This window comes from Chanos chanos, chromosome 4 (genome assembly GCF_902362185.1).
Source record: "Chanos chanos chromosome 4, fChaCha1.1, whole genome shotgun sequence".
NCBI classification, from domain to species: Eukaryota; Metazoa; Chordata; class Actinopteri; order Gonorynchiformes; family Chanidae; genus Chanos; species Chanos chanos.
Genome location: NC_044498.1, coordinates 17787466 through 17803964, shown reverse-complemented (window position 1 = coordinate 17803964; position 16499 = coordinate 17787466). Strand labels below are relative to the sequence as shown.

Sequence of the window (16499 nt, the reverse complement as noted above, 5' to 3'; positions counted from 1 at the left end):
AGTCTTCCAGAGTGGCACAAGCCTAAACTGAAGCAAATGTAGTTCCATTACTGAGAGGCAAACATTTCAGAGACAGTACAAAAATGCAGTTTCTCTGTGGAGAGGCTTTTAAGAAGAGTACACCTTACATCCTCACAGAGGTACTTCAGTGGAACATCAGAACTGCCGTATATTAAAAATAACAGGAAACGCCTGACACGTCTGCCACCAGGCAAACAGCATCCAGAGCAGCAATCAAAGTACAGGGAGATTTCTCCCAATGGCATATAAGATCAGATGCTGGTTTGAGAAACACAACATGGCATTACATAAAAATGAGTTTTCGGAATTTTCATGTAGTGTTACGCATAGAACTACTGGTATCCTCAATGAGAAAATAAGAATTGCAGGATATGCAGTAACAGAGATATATGTTAATTACACAACATATTCTGTTGAGTCAGTGGACTAATTTTTAAGTAAGTGAGTGATTGCACACATGCACTGTGAACAGTGAGAAGTCAGTTTGTCCTCTGCATTTAACCCATCCAGACGCAGGAGCAGTGGGCAGCATTCCTTGTGCCCGGGGAGCATTGTCTTTAAGGGTTAAGTGCCTTGCTCAAGGGCACACAGCTGTGGATGTTGGTCCTGGGAATCAAACCGGCAACCCTCCAGTCACGAGCCCGGATCTCTAACCTTTATACCATGGCTGCCCTTTTGTAACTAATAACTAATTTTTCAAAATAAAAATTTCATTCTAAAAAATAAGTTTCACAGTTACTGGAGAAGTTTTAGTATTTGGTGTAACCTCTATTGAAAAAGACAACTTCACTAAACCTTTTTCTGAAAGGTTTTGAGAACATATGTATGGTTTGCAGACCATTCCTCAACACAGAACCTTTTCAGATCCTTAAGATTTTCAGGTTTGGATAGTAGATTTTCTTCAATTCAGACCACAGGTTTTTGGTAGGATTTAAGTCTAGAAACTAAGATAATCACTGTAAAAGTTATTTTGTTTTCAGCAAACAATTTTAGTATTGAGTGTGAAGAATATTCTGGACCTTTGGCTTAATGGAATGGAATATACATGAAAATCAACACAGAAATGGTTCAGTGAAAAGCAATGATAGACCAATCAATGTGTCCATTGAATCATTAATATGATGGGATATTACTTCCACATACTGGAGAAAATTACAATATATCGTAGTTATGGTATTATTATTATTATCATTATTATTATTATTATTATTATTATTATTATTATTATTACTTTTTATTCATTTTCATTATGGGTGGCAGTGATTCTGAACCAGCCTATTATATTGTTCTTTAAGTATAAACTTTTGCTCTGACCATCTAATGGCCTGAATTCCAGTGAGCAGGAGATAAACTATGTTGTCATCTCCTACCTAATGACTCTGTTTACAGGACACATTTGCTGACCTTTTCAGACTGTTCAACATGGTTGATCAATTCAATATTGCTCTGTGAAAATGAGGCTATTAAAATTTCAGTTCAAATTTACAACACTGGAGCTAATACAGGGAGATGATTTCAGACACGACTGAAGCCATAACAGGATTTTCATGAATCTCACCCTCGGGCCATCCCAGCTCTACTGATGCAGAGAGGGGAAAATTAATTAAAAACAATAATCATTTAATTTCATCCATTATATTTTCATGGCAGGGTATTCTTTCTATTTGTGCATCTTTTGATATATGTCAGATAATGTGAATTTGCTACAGGCAGGAAAGCCAAGAAAAATCTCTCTACTGAAGGCGCAACTGCAAGTTCCAAATCTAGTACCAAACCCAACAGAGAAACAGTCAAAGATTGTGATGTGTACTTTGCTGTGAACACAGATAAGAATAGTATATACTGTGTGCCACTGCATAGATCACAACATTTTTTTTTTCAATAAAAAATGTTATGTATTTTAGAGTTTCAAAATACACATAGGAAGAAATCATGGGAGACAGGCAGAGAGAGGGAGAAAGAGACAGAGAAAAAAAACCCAGTCCCGAGACAAAAGCAGGAATGAAATGACTTAACTGTGTTACACTGATGACCTAAGAGCTTGATTGGTTTAATCTTGACAGACCAGCTGATGTTTCAGTGGCAAGCATGCTTTCTGTTTGAACTAAACACAACCCTATTCTCCTGTTTTCCCTCTCATAAGAACATCAGAGTCTCATGGCGAGGGATTTGGCTGCATGTTGCGAAAGTGAAAATTTTCTTGACTAGACGCCCTCCATCTGGCTGGGCCACTCAAGGAGCTAACACATGCAGGTTTTTTTTTTTTTTTTTTTACACATCAAAGCTGTTGACTTGCCAAAGCTATTTCTTCACGCCTCTAATGCTCTTTGCTTTAGAGAAATGCAGCACGGCCCTTGATCGAGTTACTTAATATGGCTTTGCGTTGTGCTTGGAAACCAAAGGCATGCGTCTGCTACCCGCTGGGTTTCGCTGATGTGGGCATGGAAAAGACGCCTCAGAGGATTGGCACTGAAGGATCCACACGCTAGGAGGCTTCACTCGCAGAGACAGCCTATGCTAATAGGGAGATAACTTACAGTGAGGTGTAATGGACAAGGGAGCTCCACAGATGTCATTGTTACTTACTCACTGCGGTGGCATATTAATAAAGATGTTACGGAACTTCACACTACACAGTGCTCTTAATGCTATACAAAAAGACCTTATAAAAGCAACAAATGACATGCCAGGCTAATAAAGCCACGGTTTCACCATGTATTCTACCACAGGTTCATTTCTTCTAAATTTCCATGCTTTGGCTGGGGTTGACTTTAATGAAACTTGCTAATTCCTTACATAAAATTGATCCTCTAACATTCCAACCTTGGTCCTGTAAAACCTTGTCTTAGGGATCTACAGAGGCTGGGATCACTGAAGTTCCATAAGTTCTGTTTGGACACATTGAGATAGTGTAAAAGGATTCAACCCATATCATTAGCACCAGCAACAAGTAATATGAGAAATTATGTATTTAAATCTTCATTTAATCACCATCACATAAATTTGTATATTGCACTATTAAAAGCTGATTAATAATGTGTGGCTGAGTTTAAAGCCCTTTGGAGTTTATACAATGGCTGTGGTGGGTTTGCAAGAATTTCTATAATTTTTTTATGGGTGTGGTCCAGTATGAGATTTTCACTGGCTTTTAAATAAATATGGACTGTGGTCAGTGAAAAAAGATGAACACTTGTATCACTTGTTTCTGCATTATTTTCACCATATAACAACACTATACTCCCACAGTCTAACAGTGAGGTGACACCTCCCCACTGGTCCAGAAACTGTTATGTAAAAATTCATGTGCACTGTCAACAATTTTCTCTCTCAATTATCATTCATGGACTTTCCCTCTGTCATCATGTTTCAGTGGTTATTTTATAAAAAGATTCTTTCTATAGGTGACGGTATTGAGGACATTAATAGCGCCTCTCGAGTGTATATTTTTGGTAAAGAAATTAATCTCAATAGAGCTGTGAGGATTTGTTATCTACTCTGCAACTCTTTCTTTACAATCTGCAATCTTACATCTGGCCATAACAAAGTAGCTCCTCTTTGATATGTGCTGCTGATATCTGTACGCAATCACAATTAATTTAGTGAGAATTCATTGGAATTGCTCTTCAAAGCCCATCAAAACACTTGTGGAACAGAGTCATTAGTGTTTTGCAAAAAAACCCCAAAAAAACAAAAAACAAAAAAAACAAACAAACCCAGAAACAAAAAACGGAGGCCCATGATGAAATGAAAAGAAGACAAGAGAAGAGAGAAAGTGGAAAGATTGTCAGACTTGGATCAATGACACAGTCATTAAGATGTAATTTTTGGACACAGACCATATAGACTACATTTCTCTTCTTCCCTTTCTCCTCTCTGTCTCTTCTCTACACTGTTGTCATAGTATTGAAATATAATTACAAAACTCTATTCTCTTAGTTCATTGTTGAGCTTCTCTAGGGTCAATAACTACATAATAACTTCACTGTGGATCTTCACTATGAAAAAATAATTTGCCATCTCAGATAATTAATCAGAGTATCTGGGATGCCAGCCTTTTCTAAATTATGTATTATGACTGCATAATGAGTTATACAAATTTGCTCCAACAGGGGAAATTTTATTTGCAATATAAACACTGTATGGTCTGTATAATAACATGGATTAGAGTTTTGTTAGGAAAAAAACAGGGTCTGATAAGCCTATGAAAATGAAGATAGGAAGATTCCTCAGAAGAGAGTCAGAAGTCAAGAACATGACCATGGCCCTGATCACAGAACGAAGGCCATTCAGTCACAGGGTATTAACACGTCAAGTATTAAACGAAGACCAAGGCTACCATACCCCAGTACACACATCTCCTTTAATGACATGCTAGTGAATCACTCTTCTTCACATATTGCTTTCATTTTGTTCATTACATTTCTTTTCCCTCCTAAAAAAAAACAACCATCCCTCTATTACACGAATGACTGACATACTGCTTTGATTTTAAATATTCTGTTCAAATCTCCATAAATGAATAGAAAATGAGCTCTGCTGGGAATAAATTAGTGGGCTGTTAATTAAGCGTTAAGGCATCTTTGAATGGCACATCTTCTGGGGAGGATTGGGGTGTGAATGGGGGAGGGGGGGAGTAAGGGGGGGGGGGGGGGGGGGGGTAGAGGGTAGGACTAGGGGGCTTATACTCCAAAAGAGTGCCTGAAATCGCAGCTCCTCTCCTTTCTCTCATCATCCCTTCCCCTCATACAGTAGTGGGTCCCTATAGGCATGGCAGCCTCAGTGCAGTACCACCGAGTCTAAACCTTTCTCAGTGGGGTTCTCAACCTTCCAGAGAGAGAAAAGAGAGAGAGAGAGAGAGAGAGAGAGAGAGAGAAAGAGAGAAGCTGAATTGTAGCTCTGTTAGTTTCACAGAAAAGCTCTTGAGTTCTCCATCTAATAAAAAAAAAGATAAAAAAAGAAACACTGTTTGAGGCTAAAATTACATCTGCACTCCATCCAGGTGAGTACCATGCTGCTGCTGCTGTTGTTATTATTGTGTTTAGTGTGTATTCTGAGGCAGAGCTGAGAAGCGGGCACTACACTGAGAACTGACAGGTAATAGGCAAGAGAAAATGACTCTGATTAAACTGAGCTGGAGAGCCGGTGCGTCATTAAAAGGTTTTTTTTTATTTGTTTGTTTTTTTGTTTTGTTTTCAAACAGTATGAACAAAATGCAAATTAACACTCACTGCACTCACTCACAACTTGAGCATGCTCAACAGACCCTTAATTAATCACTAAACTTTGTCCAGCATGAACACAGCAGACTTCAAAACACGCACACACACACATACATACACACACACACACACACACACACAAAGTACACACACACACAAAGTACACATTCATGCAAACAACACTCACACACTCATGTATGCACACATACATGCACACACACAGACACACACACACACATACACAGTGATGGGATATATATACTCACATTGTACAATGAGCTCCACCACTGCTTCTCTGGGTTTGACGTTGAAGCCATTATACTGGCTGGTCTGGCAGCGGTACGAGCCTGTCATCTCTCTGGAGACATTAACGATCCTCAACACCCCATCATAACTCTCCATCTGCATGCTGCCATCCGGCATGGGTGCCTCCTTATCTGCCCGGGACCACAAAATGATGGGCTTTGGTTTCCCTGAAACAAGGCACTCCAGTTCGACCGTGTCCCCCTCCCGGGCCACCAGCGGGGATTTCCCCCGCGGCACCGTCAGGTTGGGTGGAACTAAGAAAGAGAAGAACAGAGGAGGGACTGATATGGGGCTCTAGAAAGTGGGCAGAAGGAGTCGCTTAAAATGGTAGACAGCACCAGTGCTGAATGGAGTATGAACACAAATGCAGAGTGTGTGTCTATGTATGTGTGTGTGTGTGTGTGTGCGCGCGTATGGATATGTATGTACGTCAGTAGAAAAGCAGTCAAAATAGGAACAAGTGTTTGATAGGATTTCTGAGAAATGACATGACCATCAGAGCACAATGTCACAACTACTAATGTGATGGACTGACAGTAAGTGTTGAAAAGTTATAAAGGATGGAAAGTAACGCAAGACACCCGATGCATGATAAATTGAGTGTCCCAGTAGGCAAACAATTCTGGATGAAGAGTGATAGAGAGTGACTTCTGATAAAACTCGAAATGATTATTGACTGGCCCGTTCTCTATTTAAAATGTGCAAAAGTTGTGGAAGTGAAATCATTTCATTTCCACAAAGCAAACATGATCTGAGTTTAGTCACGGCAGACAACGAGTAAGAAAAAGACAGAGAGATTTACAAACAGCAGTTCAAACCGATCCAGAAAAATGACTTATCGTCTGATAGGCACCCATAAATGTCCAATGCTCCTTTCAGTGATGCAGTCACTTAAACAGAAGCCAAGAGGCTTTTAAAAATATCCCAGTATGTTCAAACTGATTCAACAAAAACACTTGCCAGCTCTTCAGATGATGAAAGCTCAGTGAACACCAGTGATAGTAAATTCACACAACAAAGTCATGCCTGTCTTAATCTTATTTATTCAGATGTGCCTGGAATAATGTTCTTTTTTTCCAACTCTAATTGATGGTTGTCATTTAATGTCTCTATTTAGATACTAAACAAACTCAAGGTTTAAAGAAACCAGAAGAATTCAATCTCTTGCTTTTTGTTAATTACTTAAAATAGTAGATTACTGAACTCAAAATTTACACACAGGCATGAATAATTTACTATTAACTGCCACTCCTTATTACTGTAAGTATCTCAGATAAACTGCTAGTGAAGAGCTGCTGCAGTAATAGAGGCTGATTAGATCCACTGCTAAGCCAAGAGTAGTTTCCCTTAAAAGCCTAAAACACTGAAAAACCATTAAGATTAACTGGGTTTGTTTTTGTTATCTCCAGACCAGCAGTCTTGAAATCCCAATAAACGTAATGTTGGAAATATACTGTGATATATACATATAATCACTTCAAGCATTCAACGATTCCATATAATTCTATATGAGCTATACACATTATTTGTAGCATTACAATAAATGTGTGTCATCACCAACACTACATTACTGTCCAATGAAAGGAGGATAATATGATTTGACAATATCATAATACATTACTGCAACTCCAGCATATAATGATCTATGGACAATTTACTATAAGCCATTATGTCACATAAAGTCCTGTGTGACATTTTACATAATTGTTACATGTAATGTGCTAATTGTACAATGTATTATTCAGGTTTTGTAATAAAATATCTTCTGCACACATATCATGACTACGTATGAACTCCTGTGTCAAATGCAGTAATGCACTATGCTGTCATTTTGAAGAGTAATGATGGTATTGATAACTGATTCTGCCTATTGATTATAAATTAAAGCGTAACAGAGATTTTTTTTTTACCCTGATCATCCTCTTAACAAACAATGCCTTTCTTATTCAAATGACACCAAGACCACATTATCTGTAAGTCTTGTCTGGCTTAAGCACATATATGTCTCCCAAATGTAATAAAATGTTCAACCTACTTTCACAGACAAAATGAACCACACTCATTTTTCAAAACCAAATCTGCAGTGAGAATCTACTTTGTTTAGCGACAGTACAATACAAGCCCCACATAGCAGCAAGATGATCACTGGAAGCAGAAAATTTAGAGAAAAAAAAAAAGATACAAAAACATCACCCTGTGGTCATCGTTCCTCAGAGCAATCACAGCCACCTTTATGCCTTAGAGATTCAGAATGCTGACAAAGGCCTCTGAAATAAAATGGATGACGTCACTGACTGGTTGCCATGGTTACACATCAGCTTGTCAGTGAATGTCTACCCAAATCTTTAATCGAGTCCACTTCCTTCCAAACAGTATTTACGTGTGTATATATATATATATATATATATATATGTGTGTGTGTGTGTGTGTGTTTGTGCATGCAAGTCTGCAAGAATGTGTCTGGTTTGTGTGCGTGGGATCACCCAGACAGCTGAAAACATTTTCTACAGTCTTTGGGCAGAAAGAGAGACACAATCTCCCTAGGGGACTTGAGCTACCCTGCAGGGAGAAGGAGAGAGAGAGAGAGAGAGATGGACAGAGAAAAAAAGCAGCTGTGAGTACTCTACTAGGATGTAATTGTGATCGACATACAGAGCATACCTAAACAGTTCAGGTCACAGTACTCTAATACCATCCCACCCAATGATGTGCTCCAGTGTACGTAGTACTATAAGTGTCAGTGTTTGAAAATGTGTCCGCGGGTCTAACAAGTAGGAGTGGAGGTCAGGGTAAAGGTTCCAGTTTTATTGAATCAGTGTACCACAGCGATCAATGGTGCACTCTTCTTTCTCAGAGCATAGACCTTGAAAGTGTGACGTACACAGTGATAATGTAAACCAGCCAGCAGCAGAACAAACACTGAAACAGATAGAGGCAAACAGTGTGGAGGGGCGAAAACAGACAAATATAATGCATGAAAAATGACATGATTGATAACGGATTGTTTCTCAGGTCTTGTGCTGTGGTCTTAAAGAACTCAGTTCAAGTCAATTTCCACTAAACATTTTCACTTGACATGCACAACAGCTTCACCTACTCAAACACAGCTAAATAAAGCCTGAAGAGTGGACCAAAGAACATAAAAAATATTAGATTTATCAACTCAATGCTAATGGATAATCCTTAATGTTAAGTACCTATCACCAAATAACTCTACTTAGCCATCTATACAGACATGAACAGTCTCTGAGCATTTTTTCCTGTGAAGCCACAACTCAGAGTTCATCTGTAACAATTTCCAGTTTTTGCTCTGATAAGCCCTTCACAAATTTCTATTTTAAAGATAAATTGAAGGCATGTCCAACATGCTGTAACCTACTAGTAGTAGTTAAGAGCCTAATGAATTCAGAAATCACAGTAAAGGACAAAGAGAATGTCAGATTGATTAAACGTATACCAGGGACAACATTTTAGCTAGTGTCCCCATCCTCTCTTTCTCCTATTAAGCAAAGCCTCTTTAAATGTACAGACTAATGTGAAGATAAATTGCCTAGTGGCTGATTGGAATATCTTTCTCTCTCTCTCTCTCTCTCTCTCTCTCTCTCTCTCTCTCTCTCTCTCGCTCTCTCTCTCTCTCTCTCTCTCTCTCTTTCTTTCTTTTACAGCTTCATTAAAAGTGCAGAGCTCAATGAAGATTGATTGTCTATAACCTTGGTGCATGAAAATGGGGGGCCACTCCCCATTTGGCCTGTTTGTTCTCCCCTAATCCCTCTATCACTATAGGAGGGCAGAAATCTTTGCATTCATTTGGATAGCCTTTATGAATAAATAAGTGGTTGAACAATCTCAAATGGATGAAAGAATGATTTGGTTAAGGAGAGTGCGAAGACTTAAAATATTAGAACTGCTCTGAACCCGGAAGAAGAGAGAAACAGAAATCATAAAAGTTCCAGAAGTTGTGTGAGTGGCGACTCTTTCTCTATGGGATTTTTATTTTATTTGGGTAGTATTCTAGTGTAGATGTGTGTTGTTTCAAAAGGACACATACTGTGGACACTAATGCCAAATATATCCACAGTGTGAAACTTTGGCAGAATTGCTTCTTAATCTCCTCTTAATGCTTTTATTAAGAGCTCTAATTGGTACTTCAGTTCCTCCATCAACAGGAGAGAGTAACCCTGGCCCAGATCAGCTTAGCCTGAAAAACCAGCCCTTGGCAGAAACACACATACACACACACACACACACACCCCACATGGTCTCTCTTACAAAAACAGACCAAACACAGAAACACATGCAGATTCGAGGCTTTCACCATATTAGATATACCTGTGGTAGATGCATGGCCACACAGAGCCATATTTAGGGTTGACAAAATACAAGAGAACAATAGATTCCTCAGTTTAACAAACACTGACGATTCATATGACATTTTCTGTCACTATAAATAATTTGTCTTAAACTCAGACTAACTCATCTAACCCCTGAGAGAATGTCACTCTGTAAGATACAGTTCATCAGAAAAAAAAGTCTCATTGACCTAGATTCTTATCCATTCACTTTGCTGCAGATGAAAGACAGTTGCAACAGCCCACGCACTCTTTAAATCGACTTCTCTTTCATCTCGGTGAATCATGTATTCAAAGCCTTGTATTATGTAGGGTAATCAAACAGAAATCTTTTATTCTGACCTGACAGAATATCACATGCACATTAAGGCACTTTATTCCTCTGTCGGTTAGCAAAGTCAGATGAACGCATTCACCAAAAAAAAAGGGGGGGGGGGGGGCACAAGCATGCAGTACTTAAAAGACAATGAGGCAACAGACTGGGCGGGTGCTATTGATCCCACTGTTTTAAAGCCAAAGGAATCATCAAAGGATTATCTCATACTAATTATTCAGGCATTATTCTTAGGCTGAGTTGCTTTGATACTTGATGCTGATTATTAAAGAGACAAGATTGCACCTGAGCAAAACAAAATGACAGACAGAACTCAAACCTTGTTGTATTAAGTATATGAGAAAGATGTCCCATTACTACTCACTCCTACATTGTCCCCACACAGTGTAATCTATGTTTTGATATTTGATATTCTTTACTTATTCTTCTTGTACATATTTACCTGAAGCTGTAGACAGGAATCGAGCTAGACAGAGTATGAACTATGCTGTAAAAGAGTTGTCACCGGAGTCAATGTTTTTTTTCTTCTTTTAGGTTTTTAAAACATACACTGGTCTATCTGTCAAAAACATTTATAGCAACAGAACACGCAACAAACGCCTAAACACAAAAAGTATCAGGGAGAACAGTTGTGCCAGATAACTCCGGTAAGACCTGTGTGTGCTGCCCACTCTTGGACAGCGCATGACGTCTGCCTCGATCTGGTCCAAAGTAAGCAGGTTGAAAAGAATGGTGATGGAACAGTGATAGATGGTGCTTACTGAATCACTCAATGGGACCTCATGACCAGAAAAGCCCAATGCCTGGGCCTTCCATTACTCCACACCCGCCTGTCCAACACTTCAGTGAAAATTTAAATACACAGTGAAGATTAGGCAAAACTCTCACAACTAAACATGAATTTTACACAAAATTGCAAACATGCTAATAAATACTACAGTAACCAGTGAATAATAATAATAGGTAAACTTTCTTTTGACTCTTCATTTTTTTTCCCAAATTTGAAATTTCCAATTATTTATGATCTCTTGTAGAGCTAAGCCACATCAGCTGAGATGAGTAAAACTAGCATGTACTTCATTTGACTTGTGTGAAGTCCTGTATTTTGTTTCACCACTGGTCAGATTTACTAAGAAATTTAACACAACTAATTTACTTGTCTAGAAAAATAAAACAGCAAATTGCTTCTTATGTGCAGGTGGTCTTATGAGTGTTAAGTGATGTTTTATCAGGCTTAACACTTCTAACTCCTTATCTTGTGGGTCATCCAACTAAGATGGTATGGTTTTTCTCTGTTATCCCTGTTTGTGGTTCCCACCTCTTACAACTGCCACTGTAGTGATTTCTGGATTGTGTTAACAGCTAAACATGTACTAAAGCACCAGTAAACCTTTCTACTAAATCTCTCCCTGTGAGTGCCATTGCATCAATGTGCAGGAACAGCACTAGACATGCACTGATACCTACAACTACATGGGTGTTTGATTGTCTGTAGAGACTAACAAGCATCGAGAAGGAGAGCAAGTGTGGTCGGCACAACTGCCTGAAGGAACGTGGCTTATTGTGCCTTGGACCAAGTGGGCATTGGCAGTCTCTTGGAAACCCTACCACAGCAGTCAAATGAGGTGCAGTTGAGATCTGAGGAATTGATGTAGGACATGGGAGAAGCACCAGATGATTCTCTGTATGAGTACACCACTTGGTGGTCCTAATTATAGGACTGTTTGAATCCAAACATCTAAGGAATGTCGGTGTCATTCAACACAGAGAACGTTTAGAGAGATCTGAAGTGTGAAAAAGATTATCTATAGTTTTATGAGATTATGGATGTTGGTAAGTAAAAGTCCACTGTAAGAGTGTATGTATTGAATTGCAAATATATGTATCTGTGTGTACATTTACATGTGTGTGTATGTGTGCATAAAACGCAGCAGCCTGGCCATAGTGTGTGTGTTAGACTCACCAGTGGTGGATGAGATGTTGACATCAATGCTGATCTCAGGGATTCCTCCCCCACGGAGTGATGCAACACAGGTGTATGTACCAAAATCTGTGAATTTGAGGTCGATGATATCCAGGTTAGTGGTTCCGGGAGAGATGTCGGGATCTGTCTGAGTGATGACCATTCGCTCCGAGCTTCGCAGGCCACGACCATTCTTCAGCCAACTGAAGACAAGCTCCTCTGGGGGCGTGGCCTCCACCTGGCAGGAGATTTTCACCTCTCGGCCAATCTGAATGTTGTCGTCGTTGTGATATGGGTCTGGCGTGATCCAGAACCGTCCTTTTCTCAGAGCTGTGACAAGAGCACACAAGAACCCACATGAGTGGAACAGAGCAATCCAGTTTCAAAGCCTCACTCTGACAGAGCTGCAAGTTCACAGTCAAAAGAAAGAGAGTTAAAGAGTAAAGTTAAAGGATACTTAAAGGCTTTATTGCTATTGGAGCTTGTCTGTCTAACTGTTTCCAAATCCCTGAAAGAACACCTGCATCAAAACTTAGAGTGCACAATGCCTCAGGGAAAAGAAAATGTCATCAACCAGGTAAACTGTGACTGAAAACAGTTAGAAACGCTCCGTAGGCAGACCATAGGTGATACTGGGTCATTTATTGGTGTATAATTTAATTAAAAAAAAAAAGTAAAAAACAACTCTAAAATAAGAAAGTCCTTTGAGAGGCTTCATTTTAAAGCTTGAGCTGACAAGCAACCCAATAGTCTACAGCCCAAGCTTGTCAACCTGCAGGGAAGTTAATGGTTATGTCCCCAGCTCATCACAACTCCGGAAACATTTCCCCTCTGACACTCTGTAATACCACATTGTTTTGGGGAATGAGCTTCTTTAGTGTGATGAGTTAAGTGCCAATAAATACATATATGTGATATGTAAATGATGCAGTCACAGTAATGCAGCATCATGAGAGGGTTCATCAAGCAAAGTGCCATCCAATTTGTGTGTTCACCAACAGCAGTTCTTCGCTGCCTGTTTTCATTTAGACATGCAGGTGAGGCTGTAATTGCACTAATTATCCCACAACAAGAACATTACATGGACCAACTGTGGAGAATGTATCACAAAAAAAAAAAAAAACACCACCAAAAAAAAAAAAAACGACCGTCACTAGCTCTGCAATAATGCCAGCTCTCATTCACTCATCAAGCCTGCTCCAACCCCACCCCTCCTTTCTTTGCCTGGGAGCTGTTTATTTGATTCAGAAGGTGTGGCAGTGTTTTACCTCAGTAAAAACTCAAGGGGCCACAAAATCTCTTCTTCTGAAATCTGTTCTTGTGAAACACTATCATCTTAAAACAAGAGTAAACAAAAAGCAAACCCTGTCAGATTGAAATGCAGGAAACTGAATAAAGACAAAATACCAGAGGCAAAACAAGAATGACTGACAGTGTCATGATATTTTTTCCCATTCCCTTGTTTTTGATCAATGTAATTTCACTGTAGTTCAAGTCTTATAATTGTGTTGATATATTAGGGAAGAAGGCTTGATTTGGTTGCTTGACTCATGCTTGCCCTTGTCCTGTGAAACAGAAACTGTAACGATGAACTAACACTACAGAAGATCTTTTTCAGTTTAAATAACAGGTGTTTTTCTTCTCACACTCGTCAGTCACATGCAGCTCCTTGAGTGACAATGTGTAGAACTGCTGGAGTAACTGAATAATGTTATAAGATTTATCATTTCACACAAAAAGTGATCTTACCTGCAAACATGGGGTTCATTCTGATGAAAAAATGCGAAATGCCCTGTCTCCAGAAGATACTTTTGTGACTTTTTTATTCTGTGAATCTGTATCTTTTTACTGATTTATTTTATATAGTCCTATACAGTTCCATCCGTCCTGTGTTGGATTGTCCAGCAATTGTCATGTGCAACTGGAATATGTCACTTGTACACTCTTTCCTAATGACACAACTTGCAAATAAACTCGGCTTAACATGAAACAGGATCAACCAGGGACAATATGAAATAACATTTCATTTCAAGTAAACAACCGCCTCAGTTCGGCTATAGTAGTCCCCTGAATTCACTGATAATAGTTTCAAAAAATCAAATCAAATATCTACACAAATACACACCACTCTTGTCCCCCCAGTTTCTCTGAAAATTTCTCTTGTTTATTTGCCATGGCACACTGCAGCTCCAGTCACCTGTTTTTCCAATGCTAGTGCTCCTGTCAACAGACCTGCAACGTGTCCTAATGTCTCCATTGCAAAGGATGTCTACACTGATAATTCAATTCTAATCATTTCAATTATATTAATATAGCTCTGCTTAGGGTAGACCTTCCCACAAAGCAACTTGCTGAATACCTGGCCTGAAACCCACAGTGAGCATGCCTCAGGCAAGTGTGGCATGGAAATACCCCCTTAGGCTACAGTTGGAAGAAGCCTTTCGAGCAGCTAGGGTTCATAAAAAGGGGGCCCATTGTCCTTTTACTGGCACCCAGAAGTTAGTCTACCTTACGGAACTAGGGATAAAAGAGCAAGAAGATCTGTGATTTATCTTCACTCATTAAAAGCGCATGTGCAGAATCAGTTTTTTGAGACTGCATGATCAGTTCAGAGGAGGCAGAGATGCAGCTGAAGAGAAAGCATGAGTAGCCATCACAAGGGATAGGGCCAGCAGGCAGGCAACACAAGATCAAAGCGGAACTTTCTAGAGATTAGGTGATAATCAAAGCGATAGAGGGCCCGGAGCTGAGTCTGGTGTGCCACTCATCCTTAATACATATGTCTGGACTCCAGGGGCAGGTGGCCCCAGGGTGGGTAGAGGTGGAGAAGAAGTGTAGTGAATAGGTGCTCGTATTAATAATTTGAAATAACAGATGTTAGTATCACAGACAGCTTAAATGCTGTGTGCACAGATAGGTCACAGGGAGGAAAAGAAATGAGACCAGGTATGCTTAGGAAAGCATGCATGTAAGTGGGCAATAAGATACTCAAGTGGAATCAACGACTAGGCTCAGGACTGGTTGTGAAATACAGCTGCCGTCAGTTATGGTCCACCCCAGAGAGGTAAAACACGAAACAATGCACAGATTAGGGGATGCACAGATCAGAGGAGGAGAGTATATGGGTTGTGTGGTAGAGAGAGAGCAGTAATGAATCTCTCACAGGCCTAGATGCAGCACCATAACTAAAATTCAGAGGCACTGGGAAGCATAGGTAGGAAGACCACCTGACACATAAGCACCTCCTCAGCAAATGATGAGCTATGGAGAGAGGGTAGCAATGCTCCTTTGACTTTGAAAACAAGACAGGACATCCCAGCATATACTCATAACAATGGCTGAAACTGCTGTTTTTGGACTCAAGTATCTCAATCCCATTTATTTGTTGGAAGACAATAGCCGTGGAGTCCTGAGAGAAAATGCTGTATTGTCTGTATGCTACACTAGACAGCGCCAGATAACCTGGACCTTGTGAGTGAAACATATGGGGGAGGACTGCACAAAAAAGTATTGAGGAGAAAGCTCGCTCACAGCTTTGTAAGTGAGCTATGGTAATTTATAATCATAACAGAATGTAACCTGAAGCTGTACAGAATACAGAACAGGTCTAATTTGTGAAAGTTTTCTAATTCACAAAAGAGCTCTACTTGCTACATTTTAGACTGAAAGGCCTTTTTAGAGAAAGTGGGGAACATTCAGAGAACAAAGCTTTGCAGTGGCTCAGTCATGAATCAATACACGTAGTTTTTAGCATCATGAAAACAGCACGTTCCCACGCTTACTTAGTAATGTTCTCTAATTAAAAGAACGCTGCAACAGAAACACCTTAAATGCGTGCACCAAAAAATTCAGTCAAAATCTATGTTCTTTAACACCACACTAAGTGCAACAGAGAAAAGCTGCTGTCGCAAACTATAATTAGTTAGCTAATTTCTGGCAGCCTAAGGATCAAGTATCAACACTTTCATCACAGTTCAGCAGTCACCAATTCATCCAGTTACTGATGTTATTGAAACAGTCTTGGGGAGCTGAGATACTTTCGAAATGATATACATCTGATAGGAAGTACACAAAAGATATACAGCTGTCTATGCTGTAACCATAACAATGGAAGATGATGTCACTTTTACAAATAATATCACTTAGCTGTAACATATACGATGAGGACAAAAGCAGTCTGGGCACAGAGCCTGGTACATCATACTTTACTTCAGTGAACTCAGGGGACTCATTTTTTACATGAACAAATTGGTAGACATCAATTTGATCTAAACCAGAGAAAACACATGCACTTATACCAGCAATAT

General features: G+C 39.5%; 1 protein-coding gene across 1 annotated transcript in view; it reads right to left on the bottom strand.

Annotated features, from left to right (window-relative positions):
- The window catches only part of LOC115810006 (MAM domain-containing glycosylphosphatidylinositol anchor protein 2), a 97584-nt gene that overhangs the window by 29679 nt on the left and 51406 nt on the right, over positions 1 to 16499 (bottom strand). The window contains 2 exon segments of the mRNA XM_030771901.1: positions 5507 to 5827; positions 12193 to 12522. Of these exon segments, the coding sequence (XP_030627761.1) occupies positions 5507 to 5827; positions 12193 to 12522 (651 nt within the window).